Below are 22,789 nucleotides of genomic sequence, written 5' to 3' on the forward strand. Positions count from 1 at the left end.
CAACCTTTTAGAAAGAGGCGCTTGAAGATTTCAAGGCTCTCGCTTTTGATGTGTTTTACAGAGTTGTGCAGATTGCCTCAGATTTAGATTGCATCTTGCAGTGTTTCTCAATTATTTCCAATACTCATGTCTACTCAATTATTACAGAACTAATCTTCTGATAAAAAGAGACGCATCCAATGCATTTTTTCCTGATCCCATTGCATCTGAGCAGATGCCGGTGACTCATTCAAAATGCTTTATTCACTCTCTCCCTCTCTCTCTTCCTCTGTCTCTCTCTCTCCCTCTCTCTTCCTCTGTCTCTCTCTCTCTCCCTCCCTCTCCCCCCTCCCCCCGTACCTGTCTCAGGTTTGTTCCGGGAGTTTGGCGGTGCCAGGTGTGTCCATAACATAGTGAAGTACCGTCAGTGCCGTGAGCAGGCGCTCATGATCATCCAGCAGCTGGTGCTGTCGCCCAGCGGAGACGATGACATGGGCACTCTGCTGGGACTGATGCACTCCGCACCCGCCACAGAGCTTCAGCTCAAGACCGATATCCTGAAGGTGAGAGAGGGTATAACCCCCGCTCTCTGTTCACACTTTCAGCCCTTTACCACACATCCCACAATTTCCTGCTTCTCCTTTCGCCTTGAGGGCTTATGGGAAACATTTTTACTTTAGAGATTATTACTGGAACCAGAACCATTTGACTTTGTATTTTCCAGCCTCTGTGCAAATGACTCTCTATAAGACATTAAATGACATTATATTTTTGCACTGATGTATCCACACAATACATTTCTAAGCAAAATCCACAGCATGTCCTTCTTCCCTGTTTGAGAAGTTTGGATCAATTTAATTTGTATTGTGAAGGGAGCAACAACTGTGTTAATAGCCTAATACTCAAAAAACCACACACAAATTCGATTAGGTCTATTCAATAGACCATTTCAATGCTGAAATCAGTTAATTTTCCACTTCATACCTGCAATTTGTGCTAATTACTTCCTACACTGCGAATAGACCAAGATCAGTTCCAATATGTGTTTATTTTCTCAAGAAATTAAAACATGTTGTTTAATTCTGCCATATTAGTTTAAAAGCTGCAGTCAGCTTTCGCTGATGTCTTAAAAATTATTTTCTTAATCTCAGGCAGGCTCTTCTCATTTGATTTCACTGGACAGATAGATAGAAGTCACATGTTGGCACAGAAAGTGTAGTTTGGTGTAAATAGTGCTAAATCTCTTTGACTATTGTGTTCCCTCTTCTTCTTTTTAGATTAGGGCAGACAGTGCAATCAGGGAGATTTCTGACCTAGCAGTAATCTGCTTTTTTCTGCATTTGAAACACAGTGATAATCGAAAGCTTCAAAGACACAATTCTTTCTGTGCTATAATTCCCAGTCTGGGGTGATTTCTGTTTATTTCCTTGTTGTACTTTTTTCCAGATCCACTGTCTGTGTTTATAGCCATACTGTATACATACTTACTGATATAATTGAGCCTCAGTCAAAGTTGCAATGGCATTACCTGGCACTGAATTGGCGCTAAATTGCACCCGCAACCTTTTTGTTCCTAGCACCTTAATGTCATACACTGCTACACTACATTATGCTCCTATTGGTAACCAAACCTCTGACCTCTGACCTTTCTAATCCCAGGCCTTGTTGGCGGTCCTAAGAGAGAGCCACCGAACGCGAACAGTTTTCCGCAAGGTGGGCGGCTTTGTGTATGTGACCTCCCTGCTGGTTGCCATGGAGAGGTCACTGTGCTCGTCACCGAAGAACGGCTGGGAGAAGGTGAACCAGAACCAGGTGTTTGAGCTGCTGCACACGGTCTTCTGCACGCTGACGGCCGCCATGCGCTACGAGCCTGCCAACTCCCACTTCTTCCGCACCGAGATCCAGTACGAGAACCTGGCCGACGCCGTGCGACTGCTGGGCTGCTTCTCCGACACCAAGAAGCTGGGCCTGGCCACTGTGTTCCCCTCCAACGCCCAGCCCTTCCAGAGACTTCTGGAGGACGAGCTGGTGTCTTCAGACAGTGTGTGCCCCACCCTCAAACACGGCAGCAAGCTTTTCATCTACCTGTACAAGATGGCCACCGACTCCTTTGACAGGTAGGGGCAAGATATCTTGGGTTGGGTTGTTTTTCTGATATTAGTTATTTTACTTATTCGCCATAACATGGCACTATGTACAAACTAGATGAGAGTTTGTGAAGTAAAACTGTGGCAATCTACGTATATGTACTATACTCAGATACCGTCCTTCAGAAAAGAAAAAGTATGTGAGTGTCAAATAGTAATAGGCTATTCTAGGCTTATTCGCCAGTATACACAAATAGAGCATAGTGTTCATCTTCATATACTGTTCTGATTATTTACTAGGTTTGTGTTCACACAAGGTATAAGGATTTAGCAAAAGTTACATTCATTTCCCATGGTGCTTTTAGTGGCTGGTCTTCTGTACTGCTCTGAGGCATTAGCATGAGATCGCCTGTGTTGATTTCTCATGTTCAGTCCTTGCAGTTTTAGCGTTCACATACAGGTGCTTTTTATGATAAGTGCTCATAAATCATTGTTTAGATGCGGTGCCATCTGCTCCGTCTGTGGGAACTTGCTGCTGTGCTCTCGCTAACTTTCATTCGAAAGAAAAGTCTTTAATCCCAGCCTGTCGGAGGCAGAGCCGCAGTGATCAGTGGAGCCTCTTCGCTGAGCTGGAGAGGGTGCTGTCATTACACAGACACCTGCTCTGTTCGCACGCCAGTCATCCTCTGATGAAAGAGCAGGTGCTTCAGCTGGATGGCTTTGGGCCCCACGGGAAAATAATTAGGCATAACTCCTGATTGACGGTGTCTTTTTTTGCTACTCCAAACTTCTGACAGCTGAAAAACAAGAGTTTTGTTCCAACTACAGTACCATCTTTCCTTGCCTGCGCTACTGTGTGTGTCTAGGTGTGTGTAGTGCTTGTGTGTAGGTGGCTGCGTGTGCGTGTTTATGCATATCTGTGTGTGTGTGTGCTAGCAGTTTTCTCTTGCTGTGTGCTTTTTTGTGTGCTCTGCTCTCTGCTGTTACTAACTGCCCACCCTCCTTTTTCTCTCCGTCTGACTCTCTTTCTCTCTCTCTCTCTCTCTCTCTCTCTCTCTGGCTGTGTCCCACTGTACTTCTGTAGCCGTGCTGAGCAGGTGCCCCCCTGCTTGACGCACGAGACCTCCCTTCCCTCCCCCTGGGGCACCCCGGCACTCGCCAGGAAGAGGTACTGCACTCTGCAGTTTTCCACACTCCTCCTGTTCCCCCTCCTGTTCCTCTCTGCCCCCTGTTTTCACCTCCTGTTCCCCCTCCTGTTCCTCTCTCCCCCCTGTTTTCTCTTTCTGTTCCCCCTCCTGTTCCTCTCTGTGCCCTGTTTCCTGGTTGTTGTGCAGTGCTCATGTCAGCTGGCCCCTGCTCCTGTTGATGCTCTCTCAGACAGGCTGATGGTCAGTGCTGACATGGGCCTGAATCCCCATCGCCTGCACCGCCACGAAACCGCTGCATTCTGTGTGTTCTGTCCGTGTATGAGGTCACTGTGGGAGAAGAAGTGCCAGCCACTGTAGCGCGCTGGCATTATGTTTGATATGAACAGCCCTGGTCAGACACCACAGCTTAGCTAACATCAGTCACAGAGGGTCTAGCTGTTGTCAGACTCACTGGTGAAGAGATTAGAAGATGAGGACACTGTGACCATTGTGCGCCTGCAGCATGCCAAGTCAAGTGTGAAGAGGACCCTAAATCACTTTCATAATGTCCTTTTTTACGGTTATTTTCTGTGGTTTGTCGAAATGTACTATAATTGCTAATAAAGGGCTGGGAAACAGAAACCCTGATGAGGCTCAAGGTTTTTAAAACATTTTAGATTTGCTCGGAAAACATTCAGTTTCCCAATGTTCTCCACAATTTTAAACTCATTCCCTTCCGTTCCCCGGCAGACACGTTTACCCCGGAGTGTCCGCCTCCGCTCCCACCTTTCCTGCCAAATCGTCGGCCGAGCTGAAGGTCCATCTGGGGAACCCCTCGCAGCATTCCCCCGACTCGGTGGTCATCCACCCCGGAGCGAGCCTGGCCATGCTGGACCTCCTGGCCTCCGTGAGCTCTGAGGCCCAGCCTGAGGTACGGCCTCTGCACCCACAGAGACGGGGCCCGCCCTCAGCATAGTGTTTGTGGAGGTGGAAAGCTGTGTCATCACAGTCGATGACACAGCTGCTGGTATAGCTTCACGGATCCAGGCACCTTACTTCCTTACTCGGATTTTTGTTGTATCTGAGGAGCTTCCTGCCAGACATCTGAACAGATAATAAAGACAAGCTCCACCATCCGGCTCCACTGTGGGTGAATTTTTCAATGTGGAGGAAGTCTTATTGTCAAATAATGCTGGCTAAGAGGGTTGCTTCCTGTTATATAAGGGTAAAAACATAACAGAGTTATTTTGTTTGGGTTTTTCCCCTGTTATGTTTATCTTGTACAGATGTGAAAATGTGAACAATGTTGAGCATTCAAGCTCATATGCTGCCCTTAATCCTACTCACCGTGAAATTCCTGCAGACATAATACCATTTTTTCTGTTGAGTAATGCAATATCAGGCTATCAGTGCATTGTGGCTTGATGCATGTTATTTTGCGGTACTGAGAGATCTATTATGAGAGATCTATCACGATGCTTTAGTACTGAGCGCAGGCTCTGTCTCCTTGGCCTCCCAGCATGCACTGGACCTGCAGCTGGCGGTGGCCAACATGCTGCAGCTGCTGGTGCACTCGGAGCGGAACCAGCAGATCCTGTGTGAGGCCGGCCTGCACTCGCGCCTGCTCCAGCGCTGCAGCTCCGCCCTGGGCGACGAGGACCACCCCCTGCACCCGCCCCTGCAGAGGATGTTCGAGAGACTGGCCTCCCAGGCCCTGCAGCCCGTGGCCCTCAGGTACAGCCAGGGGCCTACACTACCCACAATGCTCTGCAGCCTGTGGCCCTCAGGTACAGCCAGGGGCCTACACTACCCACAATCCTCTGTAGCCTATGGCCCTCAGGTACAACCAGGGGCCTACACTACCCACAGTCCTCTGCAGCCTGTGGCTCTCAGGTACAGCCAGGGGCCTACACTACCCACAATCCTCTGCAGCCTGTGGCCCTCAGGTACAGCCAGGGGCCTACACTACCCACAATCCTCTGCAGCCTGTGGCCCTCGGATACACCCAGGGGCCTACACTACCCACAATCCTCTGCAGCCTATGGCCCTCAGGTACAGCCAGGGGCCTACACTACCCACAATCCTCTGCAGCCTATGGCCCTCAAGTACAGCCAGGGGCCTACACTACCCACAGTCCTCAGCAGGCTGACCTTTCACTGCCTGATGGCTTCAGTTAGGCTATTTCAATCTTAAAGTGCTATCTTAAAGTATGTCTGAAATGACTTCTCAGCAGGTGTCACGTGTAATATAAACGCCAAATTGTGAAGTGCCAAGACCCTGGTGTCAGAAGGGTCTAATTACTGTATATTAGATGCATTTAATGAAATTATCCTGGTGACATCTAGTGTGTTGTTTGAGTATTTGTGGATTGAAGATGCAGGTAGACAATGATTCATCTTTATTCATCTGAACCACACTCTCAACTCTGGGCTAAATCCATATTAAGTGGCTCCTGGATACAGGCTCCCAGAGGTTCTCACAATTATTGGTTTTAATTTTCTGCATAATTAGTTATTGCTATGGATGTTTTTTAAAGTATATACTGTGAGAATTCAGCTTCTAAAATACCAATGACTGGATTAATACAGTGAAATGAATGCTTGTTAATTTATTTATAAAATTCTGCATAAACTTTCTTTCTCCTCCTAATCCGTTTTGCGGACATTGAAATTCATTGAGAGGTCTTCTGTGTCTAACGGCTGAATAAATGCACAGTGACACCGTACAGTCAAAGCTTTTGTCCTGTTTTGCAGGGAATTCCTTCGCTTGGGCAACCCATTGAATTGTGGGGCCTGGGACAAGAAGCTGCTGAAACAGTATCGGGTCCACAAGCCCAGCTCCCTCAGCTACGAGGCAGAGATGAGAAGTAAGAAAACACAGAGCCTTCATAACTACTCAGAGACAGTGCTTTATGTCCTTGCTGTTAAATTCATTTGCTGTTACCCTGCTATGATTTCCAGTGCCCCTGCGGAAAACTGTTGTGTGAAATGTGTGATTAATGTCCGGTTCTGGACCGAGTGTTTCGTAAATGGCAGAGAGAGGAAGGAGGTGCGATTTGAATGGCCATGATTTCGCTCCAGCAGCAGAACTACAGCACTTAATTACCCTGCAGTGAATGTTTGACTGAAATGAGAATGGAATTTGATTTCCCTTTGCTTTAATTTGCTGGGAAATGGCTGTTTTGGGAGGTATTTCTGTAAAATGCTCGTTTCGTTTTAGCATTTGAATATGTGCACTGTGCTACACAGCAGCTTGTAGGAAGGCAATCAGCCCGGTGATGAACTGAATTAAAGTTTTTTTTTTGTTTTTTTTAAACGATGCAGCTAATTGCCGGAGATTCTGAAAAACTGTTTTATCAACTGATGATGGCAAGTCAGGAGAAGCGTGTAGGCCTGTCTGTGAGAAGAGACTGCTAAAAGGAACGTAAACGGCAGTCTGTCCCATCTGTTATTCTACGCTAATTTCACCGCTGTTCTGTCTCCGTATTTTCATTGGGAGACAATTACAGGCACAGCAGTGAGGGAAAGCAATGTTTAACCCTGGAACAGAAGCAGCTGTGAACCTTTGTTCTCTGGCCCCCTGTGGAGGGAGGCCAGCCTTTCTCAGACGTTTAGCGTGTCGAGGGCTAACGTGTGCCTTTGTGGGGCCTTCCCGCAGACAGCATGACCATGTCGATGGAGGGCTTCGGGCCCGACAGCGTGTTCGCCGTGAGCGAGGACAACAGCCAGTACCGCATCAGCCGCAGCCTGGTCCGGTCCGCCGAGGGCAGCACGGTGCCGCTGACCCGGGTCAAGTGCCTGGTCTCCATGACGACGCCGCACGACATCCGGCTGCACGGCTCGGCGGTCACGCCGGCCTTCGTGGAGTTCGACACCTCCCTGGAAGGCTTCGGGTGAGACCCGCTCCGGACACGACCTGTCCCGTCACCTCACCCCTCGCCTGCGTTCATCACGTGTGCTCCTGACCACAGCGTAGGGCTTTATCCAACGCGACCTCTCAGTCCCACTGTCCACTTAGAGAAGAGGGTCAGTGAAACCACAAGTGGGTAATATCAAGCCCAAATACACTTATGGACAGTACTGCGGCTACTCTTAATTATTCGATTAATTTGATCTGAATTCTGGGAGGAAGGCATGGCACTGCCTCTCTGTCCCAGATTGGGGGCTCTTTGTTGTTTCCCCGTTGGCTCCTGAGTGCGTTCTCCCTAATGAAAACGAGCGTCTGGGAACGACGGTCGTGACAGCCCTATAACTCCCTCAGCCTCTCCCTCCGGGCCTACGAGCCACATGACACCTCACTGCCGGTCTCAGCACTTCACTTCTGTCTCACTGTGTGCTTCGTGTCTGGGAGTCAGTGAAGAGAAATTATATTTGAGTAATTTTGTCTTTATCTGCATAACACTTTTCATACACAACTCTTTGAGGTCTGTGAAATTTTTTTGTTCCCAGTAAAACATTCAGGATTGGTCAATTTTGCACATGTTTGGAGGACAGTAGATATGAATATCAGAGATTGCCTGGCACACGTCTTTAATGTTTTCATTTTATATTAAAACAACACAGATCAAGTAGAACATCACGCTGGGACATTCCCCTTTTATAAGTGCTGATGAGTGTAGTATTTAATGTAAAATTTAACCTTTTTTATCCCTCAGTTTTTACCCTCCATCTTTCTTGCCCCCAGCCTTTGCACCCCACAACGCGCCGTCTAATAACGTTAACGGTCGATGTCCGGGGTGGGTCAGCGATGGGGCTGGTCCGGAATCGGATCAGCGAATCTACGGTGAGTACTGCCCTTAAACATGGCCTTCCCCTCCTCCGCACGCTCAATCCCCTTCACACAAACAGAGCAGCCATTCCTGAAATAAACCATGCACCCAGCCTCCCGCGCTGTTTTCTCGGCAGGAGAAAATGGCGATTGTCGTCGAGTGGCTTGATCTGTGGCCCAGTCTGAAAGGCTCCTGAAGGAGGAAGCCAGACAGCTCAAACTGGCCTGCCATCTCCGAGGAGCTCTGAGTGCAGTATTAATGAAGTGGTGCAGCTGGAGGATGCTGGAGGCAGCATATTCAGCCCACAGCTCATGTCCTGTGACCTCAGTCCTGCTGGAGAGACGTCCAGTGAGATTACTGCAGTCTCCCATTAGGGCAGAGTCTCGCAGTGTCACTGCTCAGGGAATGTTGCCTGTGTTTCCTTAACAAAGAAAAGCATTTAGTTTCCTGCTACTTATGCAATTTAGGGAACACTTGATAAAACAGCCAAAACAGACTTTTTTCATGCACTGGTTTCATTATGTATCAATATTTCATCATGTTCAATGATTCATTGTTTATTTAATTTTCAATTGCTTGATGGAATTGCATTAAACATGCAAGAGAATTAAGAGCTGAGACTGTCAGAAAATCTTCCAAATAGCCTGGTTGTTCTAGTACATTCACGTTTAGGGTGGGCTCCTCTGCAGTACGGTACACAGTTCAGACTGCTGATTCTCCCGCCTCCTCCGCAGGTGAGCGTCTCTTCCCCCCTCCCTCGGGCCTGACCTACTCCTCCTGGTTCTGCATCGAGCGCTTCAGCACCCCGCCCCACAACCACCCCGTGCGTCTGCTGACCGTGGTGCGCCGGGCCACCTCCTCCGAGCAGCACTACGTGTGCCTGGCCATCGTCCTGTCCGCCAAGGACCGCTCGCTCACAGTTTCCACCAAAGAAGAGCTGCTGCAGAACTACGGCAAGTAACCGGCCTGCTGTTTCTATCGTGCGGGCGCCATTCTGGAGCAACTTGCCTGTGTATTGTAGTCACCTGCAATATAACGACCTCTAGATGTCACGGCTTGGTAAAGCATACGCTTTTGATGCTCGGCGATACTGAGTTGGTGAGAGGGCTTTTCTGAGGCCTTCAGTGCGTCCTCCATGCTGGTGTACACAGGCCTGTTCTGAACCTGTACGTTTCCTTGCCCACAGTGGATGACTTCGGCGAGGAATCCTCTTTCTACGAGATCCTGCCCTGCTGCGCTCGTTTCCGCTGCGGTGACCTCATCAGCGAGGGACAGTGGCACCACCTGGTGTTGGTGATGAGTAAAGGCATGCTGAAGAACAGCACAGCCACGCTCTACATGGATGGGCAGCTGGTCAACACGGTCAAGGTAGGGACTGGCACCCAGGCTCCTCTTTTCACACCTGTAAACAGATTTTATTTTGTTTTGTCAATGCCGGTTACTGTTTGTGTCAAATCTGGTTTTATGAAATCTGCTATGAGTGAACATGGATAAGTAACATTTGAAATGTGCAGACCAGTATTCTCTTTGGGTTATATAGATGTTGGTGCAATGTGCATAATGTACTTGTTGGATTTTAACTAAATGCATAAATGCACTTAGTCATCTCTATCGCCTATGAGACATATGGTTACAGTGAACTCTTTCCAATATTTCATACCTTTGGTGATAGGAGAGATTCTGCATAGTCATCCCAAGTTTCATCACGCGATCCAGGGCATGTTCCGACACATTTACTTGTCCCTTGGGTGTCCAGAGCGTGTCTGAGAATGAGTGTTGTCTCTGAGGTTTGGGCATCCCATGGTCCAAGTCATGGTTTTAGGCCTCAGTAGAGAGAGAGAGAGAGAGGAGAGAGAGAGAGAGAGAGAGAGAGAGAGAGAGAGAGAGAGGAGAGAGAGAGAGAGAGAGAGAGAGAGAGAGAGAGAGAGAGAGAGAGAGAGAGAGAGAGAGAGAGAGAGAGAGAGAGAGAGAGAGAGAGAGAGAGAGAGAGAGGAGAGAGAGAGAGAGAGAGAGAGAGAGAGAGAGAGAGAGAGAGAGAGAGAGAGAGAGAGAGAGAGAGAGAGAGAGAGAGAGGAATTAATTGGAGCTTGTTTTTCTTATGGATTCATGTAGTCAGGAAATAAGCCTGGAATTGCAGATTTCCTCCCTCTCAATACTGGGAGAGAGGGTTCAACCGGATCAATTATGAATACGTAGCTGTAATTATTTGGGTGAAGTGGCTGAACACTCCGCTGAACAGCAGACCCGTCACTGAATAGTCCTGAGTTCCATTTTTAGAATCCGTAATAGGCGTGTGCATTACTTGAACTGCCGGTCTGTTTGAGGTGTCTGCTCAGGTCTGACTGCTTGTGAAATGTGAGGTAATGTGTGTCAACGGGAGCTGCGTTCAGAAGCCTCAGATGTCGCCCTGGTAAACAGGAAATGCGGAGGCAACACTCGAGCTAGAGCAGATCACAGGAATGTGCTCCCAAATGTCAAATGCTCTGCTGCTTCAGAGAGAAACCCCAGTTGAATCAATGATGATAGACATGAAAGCTCAGCTCAGCTCTGTTCTGTGTGTGTGTGTGTGTGTGTGTGTGTGTGTGTGAGAGTGTGTAATTGAACATTCCCAATGTTATGCCAAGCATCCGACGCTTATTCAGACTGAAAACGCCTCTTGTTTGAAAACATCAATGAATTCACTAATATTCTGAGGCAGAGGGCAGCTGGTGTGTGTGTGTGTGTGGGTATGTGGGCAAGCTAGTGTGCATTTGCTTCTGCATATGTGTGCTTGTTACATACATGTGTATGTAGGCGTATGCATAAGTAAAAATACATTTCCCGTGACTCACTGCATCAATAGACGTTAGAAATGAACATGGCTCCCAGGATCGATGTCATGATCTGTGGAGGCCATGTTGCTATTAGAGTACATACAGTGACAGGCTGCGCCCACTAGCACAGTTGGGAGCATAGGCATCTGTTCAGAAATATCTGCTACATTCACCACACACTCACCCATCTGCTGGCCACGTGTCAAGTCTGTGGTGTCAATGCAATTGTGATTTTTTTTTGTTGTTGTGGGTTTCCTGTCGAATGTTGGCTTTCGGATGTGTACAGATAAGGGCAATGGAGCATAGCAGAAACAACCACATCCTTACAGTGTCTAACAGAGAGACTGTGCAATAGTTGGCTTTGAATGTTGCAAGTTGACTTTGTGCTGAATGTGACTGTGCTGTTATGATGTGATATGTGAGGCTAGCAGCCTTGTACATAGCCTTTAATGCTTCAGGTGTCCAAAAGACATGGAAGGCAGCCTGTAGTCTAGTGCATGACTGGGACCCGGAAGGTTGGTGGTTCAAGCCACAGTGTAGCCACGATAAGATCTGCACAGCTGTTGGGTTCTCGAGCAAGGGCCTTAACCTCGCATTGTTCCAGGGTGGACTGTCCCCTTGCTAACTTGCTTTGAATAAAAGCCTCTGCTAACTAATTAATGAAGATATGTTCTACCTATGTATATGCTCTGATGAATTATTCCATCTCTCTACAGCTGCACTATGTTCACAGTTCACCCGGCGGGTCGGGATCCACTAACCCCCCGGTGGTGAGCACGGTGTACAGCTACATCGGGAGCCCCCCGGCCCAGCGCCAACTCTCCACGCTGGTGTGGCGTCTCGGGCCCACTCACTTCCTGGAGGAGGTTCTGCCGGCTGCTAGCGTCTCCACCATCTACGAGCTGGGGCCCAATTATGTGGGCAGCTTCCAGGCTGTTAACCTGCCCTGTAAGTTTGGTTTGTGCGTGTGTGTGCGTGTGTGTGCGTGTGTGTGCGTGTGTGTGCGTGTGTGCGTGTGTGCGTGTGTGTGTGTGTGTGTCTGTGTGTGTGCGCGTGTGCGGTGTATGTGTATGTGTATGTGTCTGTATGCATGCTTTTGTGTGTCAGTATTTTCTGTAATTCACATTCTGTGGAAATAGATGTCTGATGGTATTTCACTATTTCATGCTGAAAATGGTACTTTTGTAGTTGATGTACTGGCCGTTCTCCAGCCAGGAGGCATACAATATGAATATGACAAATGTGAAAGATTTGTGTTCAAAATGTGAAATTATGCATTAAGTACTTCATCAATCATGTGCCTCCAGTCCCTTCTATTCCAGTGCAGTGTTTAGGACATCTGGAGACAGAACTGGCCAGACTGACCAATGGCATTTCTTCCTCAGGTAAAGACCCTAAAGGAGAGGCTCCGCCTCCATGCCCAGTGGCCCTGGTACCTGAAGAGAAGGTGTCCTTCAGCCTGTATGCCCTGTCTGTCTCCTCCTTCACCGTCGCCAAGATCCGGAAGGTCTACAACAAGCTGGACAGCAAGGCCATTGCCAAGCAGGTGGGGTCCATCTCCCTTAAATAAGCCCTCATAAGGCTCTGCTTTGAGAAAATAAAACATGGATATTCTTCGTTGTATTTCAAAGCATTAGGTGGAGTTGTGAATTCTGCTCACGTCTCGGTGTATTCGGAGTGGTGAGATGCTTTCCCTGGGGTTCAGTTTCACTTATTGGACTTTTTGCTTATTGACTTTTTTCTCCAGACAATTTAAAATGAATTTCATGCTCCAATTAGATGTATGTGTACTTTTATTCTCTACAACGTCCAGTCTGAAAGTGCGTCCTCTACAGAGGGCAGTAAAATAATCGAAAGTGCGTTAATGCTGAATGATGGCTGGACGGTAAAAGCTGTGAGATCAGCCCCAGGTGCCTTTGAAGACTGCACCCGTGCTCAACTGCACCACAGGCCTGCAAACTCGCCTGTGAAGACTATTGGTTTTTGGCCACCAAAGGAATACGAGTGAGAGCCGCTGGAGTCTAATTCCTTCTGCCTCCTGCCCTCCCTGCCTCGCTGTTTAAATGATGTATCCCCTCGTCCTCTGTGCTCAGAGATTTGGGGAGCACTGAAGCGCAGAGACTTTGGATCTACTACAGCAGCAGACACTGAACTATTGTGATAATAACAATGGTTAAACTGACTGTGAAATGCCAGTTTAAATACTATAAATACTACACTAAAAAGTATTTTTTAATCAGTAGTCATATCAATAACTGGGATCAGGTTTGTAGCGTATTTTTGTGCAGTGGTCCGATGATCAAAGGCATCAAATCCATCTGCAATTTTTTAAATTATATTGAGTTCATGATAGAACAGCAATAGACAACCCCGTTCAGTGTCAGTAATGCTCCTAGTTTTTGTTCAGTTTGAGCTTGATCGTAAGCATTTGATGGATTATTAAGAGCCTGATCCTCTATATTCAGAATGGGGAATCTCCAACTATCTCCAATACATTGTCTCCTTCATTCATAATGCCTATTCATGAATGTAATTATCTATTTGCATGTTTGGGTGGTGCAAAACTAGGAACATCCCTGGAATTAGCCAGGGTTGTCTACCCCGCTGATGGAGTATAACAGATAAATGATTGGCAGGTCGGCTGAATGAGGGAAAACATAGCTCATGTGACCGCTGAAAAACATTATTATAATGCTTTATCACCATGGATTATCAGTAAGACTGGGCTCTATGGCTTCTAACAAGATTGCTTGTGAGTAACGTAGGTGAAGTTCATTATCATCCGTCTGAGTGTCCGTCTCCCTGGATCATCACATGGTATGGGGTCAGGGGCGGAGGGCTGGAGGTCCTGACCTGAATCCTGTTCTGTGTCCTCAGTTGGCGGTTTCCTCCCATGAAAACGCTACGCCAGTGAAGCTGGTCCATAATGCAGCCGGTCATCTGAACGGTCCAGCTCGCACCGTGGGAGCTGCGGTCATCGGTTACCTGGGTGAGGCCTGAAGTGAACGCCTGCGGTCCTCGTGTGACTCATCGTGCCCACTCCTCTTTTCATTAATCTGTTCTTTTCAGAGTTGTGTTTCTCACAGAGTCACCTCGCCGGCTGTCTGAGCTGAGGCCGTGCTGAAATCACTTAATTTATACAGGTCCACGCTGCTTTCTGCTAGGCTTTTATCTCATGTAGCTTTTAGATAAATTCTTGCGCGAATGCTGACACGTATTGATTGTGCTAAACTGTGGTGTGAAATACTGCTGCGTTTCACAATGGATGCCAGTTGAAGACTCCACAAATTTTCTATGCTTATTGATCCAATGCTGTGACTGAGGGAAATTCATGTTCACAGGTATAATGTCTGAGAGGCCCATTCTGTCCTAAAGAAAGACAAAGTGTTCTTTGCTTACACAGACAGGCTCACAGCTTGAGATTTAATGTTTGTTCTTCAGGGGTACGTGCGTTCGTTCCGAAGCCGGTAGCAACAAACCTTCAGTATATTGGAGGCGCGGCAGCCATCTTGGGCCTGGTCGCCATGGCGTGGGATGTGGAGGGGCTGTACGCAGCGGTGAAGGCCCTGGTCTGTGTCGTGAAGAGTAACCCCCTGGCCAGCAAGGAAATGGAGCGCATTAAAGGCTACCAGGTACAGTGGAGAATATCCCAGTTTCTCCTGCAGTGTGCAGTTCTTACTCAGCTTGAAGAGCAGCTCCCTCTTTTGTCTGAGAGATTTCACCCACATGGTGTAGAGTACTGTCCTAATGGAAATGTGAGTGTAAGAGACGCTGAGTATCTCTGCTCCTGTCCCGTCTCGTAGCTGCTCGCCATGCTGTTGAAGAAGAAGCGCTCTTTGCTCAACAGTCACATCCTGCACCTCACCTTCTCCCTGGTGGGAACCGTGGACAGCGGCCATGAGACCTCCATCATCCCCAACTCCACTGCCTTCCAGGACCTTCTTTGTGACTTTGAGGTGAGAGTGGCAGGTTTAGAAAGGATCTGCTGTGGACTGTCCTTAAAGGGTTACTCTGCTGAACTACAAAATACTACGGTCTCCAGGCATCCATTACATGTGGTTTTATCTGGATTATTGTTGATGTTGAAGGCATCAGTTCTTCCTCTTTATCTTTCTCTCTGTATGTCTGTCTGCCAATTATCCAGGTATGGCTCCATGCTCCTTATGAATTGCACCTGTCCCTATTTGAGCATTTCATCGAGCTCCTGACTGAATCCAGGTGAATGCATTTTATTGTCTCACTGATTCATGCTTATGTTTATGGATTGCCTTTATCCATAGTAATTTATACAGTTTTCATGGTTACATATTATCAATTTTAACAGCTGAATATTATTGAAGAAATTCAGGTTAAGCATCTTGCCTAAAAGATACAACTGCATTGCTCCACTTGAAATGTTAACCTGCAATCTGTGGGTTACAATCAAAAGCCTCTGTCCAGCACTATTACCCTGACTGAAAAAACTGCTATTCTTATGAAACTGTCTTAGAGTTCTGATTAATATGAACTACAGCTGAGTGTGGTGCAGCTGCCCGGGGCAGAGAGCAGCGCAGTCCAGAGAGGTGCATGTAATGGCTGTTCCAGGTGTTCTGGTTGGGTCTGTGTGAGGCCTAACTCGTGCTCTGCTCTCTCTCTCAGTGAGGCCGCTAAGAACGCCAAGCTGCTGCGGGAGTTCCAGCTGATCCCCAAACTCCTGCTGACCCTGCGGGACATGTCCCTGTCCCAGCCTACCATCGCCGCCATCAGCAATGTCCTCAGCCTGCTGCTGCAGGGCTTCCCCAACAGCTACGACCTGCTGAGGTACCCAGGATTACCACATACTGTAGACTCAGCACATAGACCTCCACACTGAACTATCACCTGCTCAGCACTGGGGAATACCACATAGACTCAGCACGTAGACCTCCACTGAACTGTGACCTGTTCAGCACTGGGGATTACCACATAGACTCAGCACATAGACCTCCACTGAACTGTGACCTGTTCAGCACTGGGGATTACCACATAGACTCAGCACGTAGACCTCCACTGAACTGTGACCTGTTCAGCACTGGGGATTACCACATAGACTCAGCACATAGACCTCCACTGAACTGTGACCTGTTCAGCACTGGGGATTACCACATAGACTCAGCACATAGACCTCCACTGAACTGTGACCTGCTTAGGTACCACATAGGATAACCACATAGACGTGGCACAAAAACACTCAGTCAACTAGGACCCCAGGTACTAATTTAACATATAGGCTTTGACTTCACGAAAACTTGCTCAGGTACAGAGGGTTACCATACACCCCGTTAACCGAGCACTGTACTGAGATACCAAATTCATGGCATTATATTACTCTAATACTATTAGTATTATTGATGTAGCTTCTCAGCACACATCTTTTATTTGTATCCATTCAGGTTTGGCCAATTTGTTGCCTCTACATTACCCACGTTTGCAGTTTGTGAGAAATTTGTTGTCATGGAAGCAAACAACGAAGAGAAATTAGATGCAGGTGAGTCATCTTCGGTCTGGGTATTGTTGTATCCTGGTGTTACAACGTTGTTTTTGTTGTGTTAACTGAGTCTCAATTTGATGCAATTATTCATTTTGGCATACAGGGACTGAGGATGACTTTGGGGGCCTTCTCTCAGCCAATCTCATCTTACTGAGAAACAGGCTTCTGGACATCTTACTAAAACTGCTCTTCACTTCCAAAGAGAAATGCAGCGTTAACACACAGTGAGTCTTGTGCATATCTACCTGCTTGTCCTGTACATTCGTTACACTGCACTCAGTCGGTTGGACGCTAATGTAACATAAGAAGAATGATTTATTTTATGAGCAGGATCAGCATTTCTCCATTATTCATGCCCACTGCCATTTTGTGTAGCTGCTGTAACTGACCCTGGGTCAGACCCTGGGTTTGCTCTCAAACCCCTTGTAAGCCTCTGTGCTGCCCCCTGCAGGGCGTGCGAGGAGCTGGTGCGCACGCTAGGCTTTGATTGGCTGCTGATGTTCATGGAGGAGCACCTGCACTCCAGCAGTGTGACGGCGGCCATGCGGGTTCTGGTGGTGTTGCTCAGCACCCAGCCCATCCTGGCCCGCTTCAAGGAGGGGCTGTGCGGGGGCGGCTGGCTGGACCACACCGACTCCGTGCTCACCAACAAGATCGGCACCGTCCTGGGTGAGCCAGTCTCAGAGTCTACTCCGAATACGGGCTTAAGGGTGCAGGTTTCACTCCCAGATGAGACGCAGCTCCATATCCTGGAGGCGCGTGTTGAATATGAATTGCTTCTATAAATATGCAGCTATGTCAATAAATAATTTGCAAAACTAAGCTCCATCATCCAAGTTATCTTGGATAAGACCATATGTAAATAGAAGAATGCTGACAGAATCCCACCCATTGGGACCCAGTAAATCCTGGTAATCCGTTACTGGAATTGTTGTGGGGACTAAGCACTCCTCCGCCCTCTCCTCTCAGGTTTCAATGTTGGCCGCAACGCCGGCGGCCGGTCGACTCTGCGGGAGATAAACCGGGAGGCCTGCCACTTCCCAGGGTTCCCTGTGCTCCAGAGCTTCCTGCCCAAACACACCAACGTGCCAGAGCTGTACTTCCTGCTGATGGCCATGTTTCTGCAGCAGCCTGTGACTGAGCTGCCAGAGAACCTGCAGGTAGATGTCAACACTAACCAGGCTCAGCTTGGCTTTATTCACCCTTTCAACCCGTTTCTACTGAAATTCATCTTCTGAATGGTTGTGATTACAAGTGGTAACATGTCACAATAAGGTTACATAAAATGGCATTAACTAATGTAGTTGCTACCTACTGAGAACTCAATATGTACCGCTTTGTTTATTTATTTGTACATCATTAATTAATGTTAACAACTGCATTATAATTCCAATTCATATACCTTATTGTGAAGTGTGACCTCTAAATGCTAGTTGTATGCTTTGCAAAACATTTTGTCTGGCGCATTCTTTTAATTTTGATTATTTCATTTTATTATTAGTATTATTATTTATAACATTACCTCAAATAATACTAATTTAAACTAATTTAAAACTTATAATTTGACAAACTTTAGCCACATTCCCACTGCTTGAATATGGAAATGGTTTCTTTGCCATTAGTTGAAAATAGGTGTGATATTGAGGTTTAATAATAATAACAGCAGTGTCATGTGTTCTTCAGCATCCTGGGTTCAGTGAGTAACAGTCTTTGGTAATGTAAGTTCTCCTTGCAGTTCGACCTGGACTCCATCTGGACGTTCATCTTCGGGGTGCCTGCATCCAGCGGCACTGTGGTGGGCTCCATTCACAACGTCTGCACCGAGGCGGCCTTCCTCCTGCTGGCCATGCTACGGAGCATGCTCAACCTGGTGAGTGAGGAAGAGGAGGAGGGGGTACATGCTGTGTCCGAGTGTGTGTCCGAGTGTGTGTCCGAGTGTGTGTCCGAGTGTGTGTGGGAGTGTGTGTGTGAGTGTGAGGAAGAGGAGGAGAGGGTCCATGCTGTGTGTGTGTGTGTGTGTGTGTGTGTGTGTGTGTGTGTCAGTGTGTGCCCAAGTGTGTGTCCGAGTGTGTGAGTGTGTGTGTGAGTGAGGAAGAGGAGGAGAGGGTCCATGCTGTTGAGTGTGAGTGTGCGACAGAGACACTTCATGAGTATCTGTGCATGTGTGTACATTTGCATGTACCATATTTAAATAAAGGCAGTCTTTGCATGTGAAGCTAAATCAGATGTAGCTTAATGTGTTTTGTATAGTACTATGGTGACGGTGTCTCGGCTCTGTTCTTCCCTGCAGCCATGGCAGTCAGAGGAGGAGGGTTCCTGGCTCAGAGAGTACCCTGTCACACTCATGCAGTTTTTCCGCTACCTCTACCACAACGTGCCTGACCTGGCGCCCATGTGGCACAGCCCCGAGTTCCTGTGTGCTCTGGCAGCCACCGTCTTCCCCTTCAACATCAGGCCCTACTCCGAGATGGTACAGTGGCGTCCGCAGTGCTCAATATGGCAGTCTGCTGAGTTCATTTCCCAGCAGATAAATCTTCAACCTTAGAGCGAGGAATACTTCTACACTGCACAAGCGTTATTAAACATGACTTGTCAAAAAGAGAGGAGGGCACTTTTACATTTGCATTTGCAAGTATGAGGAAATGAATTCCAAAGGGCGTTTAAATTCAGGACATAAAGTAAATGTTCCAGTGCAGTACGTAGTAGGGGGATGTTGTGGGAGGATATCATAACGTGTTTAATGTGAGCAGTTAAAAACTCAAATGCCTAATAAACTTTGGCTTGTACAGCAGTAGTTCTGTAGAGCAGTGGGGCCCGTGGGATGCGTCTCTCAGGCCCTGGTGCCCTGTGTTGCAGGTGAGTGACCTGGATGATGACGTGGGCTCTCCGGCGGAGGAGCTGAAGGCTTTTGCTGCGGACTCAGGCATGAACCGCAGCCAGTCCGAGTACTGCAACGTGGGCTCCAAGACCTACCTGACCAACCACCCCGCCAAGAAGTACGTCTTTGACTTCATGAGAGTGCTCATCATGGAGAATCTGTGCCTGACACCCGCCAGCAAGCAGACGCCAATCATCGACCTGCTGCTGGAGGTGAGCCCCGCCCCCTGACCTGTTGTCTCGAATATAAAAAGCTTGAAAACTGAAATCCTTAGCTGAATATCTCTTTTGTTGATATTGTGATATAGGTGATTTTTCTCTTTAAGGTACTTGAATGTAGTCCTTGAATTGTCCTACAGCATTAACTGTTGAGCACAGATTGTGGCCAGGCATCCCATTGGGCGATGCCCTCTCTGGCCCCTCCTCTTGATGATGCAACCCTGCTAGCTCCCTGTGATGTCACTAAGACAGTGTAGTTCTGTGGTAGCTAAGATCTTTTAGGTTGCCAGCATGTGGAGTGGACAGAGAAGCACTCAATCGACTTGTCACACATTAGAGTTAACGCTTTGGTTGTGTTGTACCGATTAACATTTCAGTGAAGGGATTGGCTTGTTGAAATTCCTCAATATTCTGTCCTTTATTCAGTGTTTATCAGCAGACATGTTTGGTTTTTCAGGAGATGGTGAAGATTAATTAGGTGTGTTCACTTAAATTACATATACCTGTATAATCCTGTGTTATACAGGGGTGGCCTGTAGTGTAGTGGTTAAGGTAAATGACTGGGACACGCAAGGTCGGTGGTTCTAATCCTGGTGTAGCCACAATAAGATCTGCACAGCTGTTGGGCCCTTGAGCAAGGCCCTTAACCCTGCATTGCTCCAGGGGAGGATTGTCTCCTGCTTAGTCTAATCAACTGTTCGTCGCTCTGGATAAGAGCGTCTGCCAAATGCCAATAATGTAATGTAATGTTATTTTCACCAGGCCTCCCCCGAGCGCTCGACTCGGACACAGCAGAAGGAGTTTCAGTCCTACATCCTGGACAGTGTGATGGAGCACCTTCTGGCTGCAGAAGTCCTTCTAGGTGAATCGTCAGCTTTTGATTAAAGAGTAAACTGCTCAGATGTTTAGAGATGTCATTGAGCTGAAATGGGTCTGCTTTTTGATGTAATTCTTTCATTCACTTTGCCATCACAGTAGAAAATCCATCCATGAACTTAAATATCGATGTATGTGTTGTGCCGTTTTTGCAGGCTGTCCGCTCCATTCACAGTTTCATGTCAACTCAGTGGTGTATGAGCTGCATGATATGTGCATTATAGTTTAAGTTGTCTGTTACTTGCTGTCTCTGTTTAAGGTGTCTATTACTTGCTGCCTCTAAGTGAATGAGCTGTATGCTGTCTCTGGTTTAAGCTGTCTGTTACTTGCTGTCTTTAGTATATGGACTGCATTCTATCTCCCAGGTTTAAGCTGTTACTTGCTGTTGCTAGTGTATGAGCTGTATGCTGTCTGTTTCATGTTGTCTCTCTTGTGTGTTAGGCGAGGATGCATCTCTGCCCATAACTAGTGGAGGGAGCTACCAGGTCCTGGTCAACAATGTTTTCTACTTCACCCAGCGTGTGGTGGATAAACTGTGGCAGGGCATGTTCAATAAGGAGTCCAAGCTTGTAGTGGAATTCATTGTGCAACTCATTGGACAAGTAAGACCACAGCCCTCTCTATAACAGATATGCTATATACCTAGAAATACAGTAATTACGCTGTATACTCATTAGACATAATTAATGAGTTTGTAACTTTACCCAGGAATCTATTGCTGTTCATCTCTGGGTATATTAGTTACTATTAGTTAAATGATTTAAGTTAAGTCTATAACATTGTACTGTGTCAGCTCCACCAAAGGATTAGCTCTATTTCAGTATTCTGTGTTCACTCAGCAGATACACAGCATGTACTTGTTATTCCTGTGAGATAGTACTTCCTTAGAACAGTTGCTTGGATTTGCATGTAAATATGTAAATGTTATACAGTGGACTCCAGAAATATGGCTACGCCTGACTGGCAATGCACAAAAATGACTTTTAAGCTGAATGTTCTATTGTCCTACTATTCATTAAGTAATGTTTGAGATGCCAACACGTGAAAAATACTGTACTTTATTCATGTTTCAATGGAAGCCGCCAAAATCATGAACACTGGGTATCAAGAATGAACAGGAATTATTCTGAAACATTTGTATTTGCCGCACTTTTGCTGAGTATGCTGCCACCTGCTGGAACACAAGGTGTTATTGCAGCAGAAACAGCTTTTTAGACCTTCCGTTTACATCTGCTCCAGACTGAAGTGGCAGGTTTTTTCCTCTGGCTGCCAATAGAGACTGCAAGGTCTCATTTTTAGCATGTCCTGCTAAACCAATCAACCAATTCCTTGTTCAGTTTATACCCCTGTCTTCAGCTGATGCCACAGCCACTTATTCAATTTGGCCAACACAACTATGCAATTGTACATTCAGCAAATGCAATTATAAATGGCCTCTTGCCAAATTGTGTATTTACCCTCTGTAAACATTTGGAAAATGAGACAACTTTACTGCGCAATGTAAAAAAATAAAATAAAAAATGATAATGATATGTACCGGTTTTAATTATATTTTAATGACAAATCACTGCATGAACTATTTATCTCATGCAGTGATTTGTGGCTATATTTCCATCTGATAGAATTTTTTTAATTAAATGCCATAAACAAGCCAACAAGTCTTGCAGTAAGTTGGGCTATATTTAAATGGTAATTGGTACAGTGAATAAATATTAATTAATCCCAAGCTTGTAAATGCTTGTAAAAAAGATGGAGTGAGGAACTGAAAGAGTGGAGGACAGAGTCGGTGACACAGGAAAGGGAGAGGGTCTCCAATCACACATTAGAGTCTGCTGTACTCAAGATCACTCTACTTCTGCACTGTTTAGTTACATTAGTAATATTTTCTCAGTCCTACACAGATATTTCCATGGGATGTCTCAAAAACAACTTAAAAAATGAAATTAGTGGTGCATTAATTTCTGCAAGGTATGAGTGAAGGGTGCAGTTTAATTGTCTTTACAAAAGGATAATGTATTAAATTAGTGGGAAGTATGATAATACACTATTGTGTTGTAAATGAAGCTCTTTTCTGTGCTCTGTGTTCTCTCCCAGTCCAAGCGGAGGTCCCAAGGTCTGTCCCTGGACTCCATCTACCACTGTCTGAACAGGACCATCCTGTACCAGCTCTGCCGACCACACAAGACCGTCCCCCAGCAGGTGGCGCTCCTGGACTCGCTGCGCGTCCTCACGGTCAACCGCAACCTGATCTTAGGCCCCTGCAACCACGACCAGGACTTCATCGCCTGCCTGGCGCACTGCTTCATCATCCTGCACGCGGGGAGGTGAGGATCGTGCAGCGTCGCCCGGGCGGACCTGCTGACGGAGAGGATAGAGAATATGAATGTGATTATGATAATGTGAAGTAACGCTGTCCTCCAGATGGGCAGGGAGGTGCTCAGGCAGTGTGGGAGATTTACCTTCTGCAGAGAATCAGCTTTAATGGCCTCCCTGACCAGGCTGAGGGGAAGCCTCGGCCAGCGGTTAATCGCTGT

The 22,789-nt window shown here is 46.9% G+C and overlaps 1 protein-coding gene across 1 annotated transcript in view; it reads left to right on the forward strand.

The window, feature by feature from the left end:
• The window catches only part of LOC133141977 (WD repeat and FYVE domain-containing protein 3-like), a 55,707-nt gene that overhangs the window by 13,270 nt on the left and 19,648 nt on the right, over nt 1-22,789 (forward strand). Inside the window, exons 10-36 of the mRNA XM_061262859.1 lie at nt 349-542; nt 1,639-2,096; nt 3,151-3,234; nt 3,944-4,124; nt 4,713-4,927; nt 5,947-6,059; nt 6,851-7,088; nt 7,863-7,948; nt 8,663-8,914; nt 9,148-9,329; nt 11,491-11,722; nt 12,160-12,320; nt 13,652-13,763; nt 14,216-14,406; nt 14,578-14,730; nt 14,919-14,992; nt 15,413-15,574; nt 16,186-16,280; nt 16,387-16,507; nt 16,735-16,952; nt 17,253-17,443; nt 18,007-18,153; nt 18,574-18,753; nt 19,140-19,373; nt 20,142-20,241; nt 20,697-20,857; nt 22,350-22,579. Of these exons, the coding sequence (XP_061118843.1) occupies nt 349-542; nt 1,639-2,096; nt 3,151-3,234; nt 3,944-4,124; nt 4,713-4,927; nt 5,947-6,059; nt 6,851-7,088; nt 7,863-7,948; nt 8,663-8,914; nt 9,148-9,329; nt 11,491-11,722; nt 12,160-12,320; nt 13,652-13,763; nt 14,216-14,406; nt 14,578-14,730; nt 14,919-14,992; nt 15,413-15,574; nt 16,186-16,280; nt 16,387-16,507; nt 16,735-16,952; nt 17,253-17,443; nt 18,007-18,153; nt 18,574-18,753; nt 19,140-19,373; nt 20,142-20,241; nt 20,697-20,857; nt 22,350-22,579 (4,765 nt within the window). The remainder of the gene's footprint in view (nt 1-348; nt 543-1,638; nt 2,097-3,150; nt 3,235-3,943; nt 4,125-4,712; nt 4,928-5,946; nt 6,060-6,850; nt 7,089-7,862; nt 7,949-8,662; nt 8,915-9,147; nt 9,330-11,490; nt 11,723-12,159; nt 12,321-13,651; nt 13,764-14,215; nt 14,407-14,577; nt 14,731-14,918; nt 14,993-15,412; nt 15,575-16,185; nt 16,281-16,386; nt 16,508-16,734; nt 16,953-17,252; nt 17,444-18,006; nt 18,154-18,573; nt 18,754-19,139; nt 19,374-20,141; nt 20,242-20,696; nt 20,858-22,349; nt 22,580-22,789) is intronic.

The sequence above is a fragment of the Conger conger genome, chromosome 12 (assembly GCF_963514075.1).
Source record: "Conger conger chromosome 12, fConCon1.1, whole genome shotgun sequence".
In the NCBI taxonomy this organism is placed as follows: Eukaryota; Metazoa; Chordata; class Actinopteri; order Anguilliformes; family Congridae; genus Conger; species Conger conger.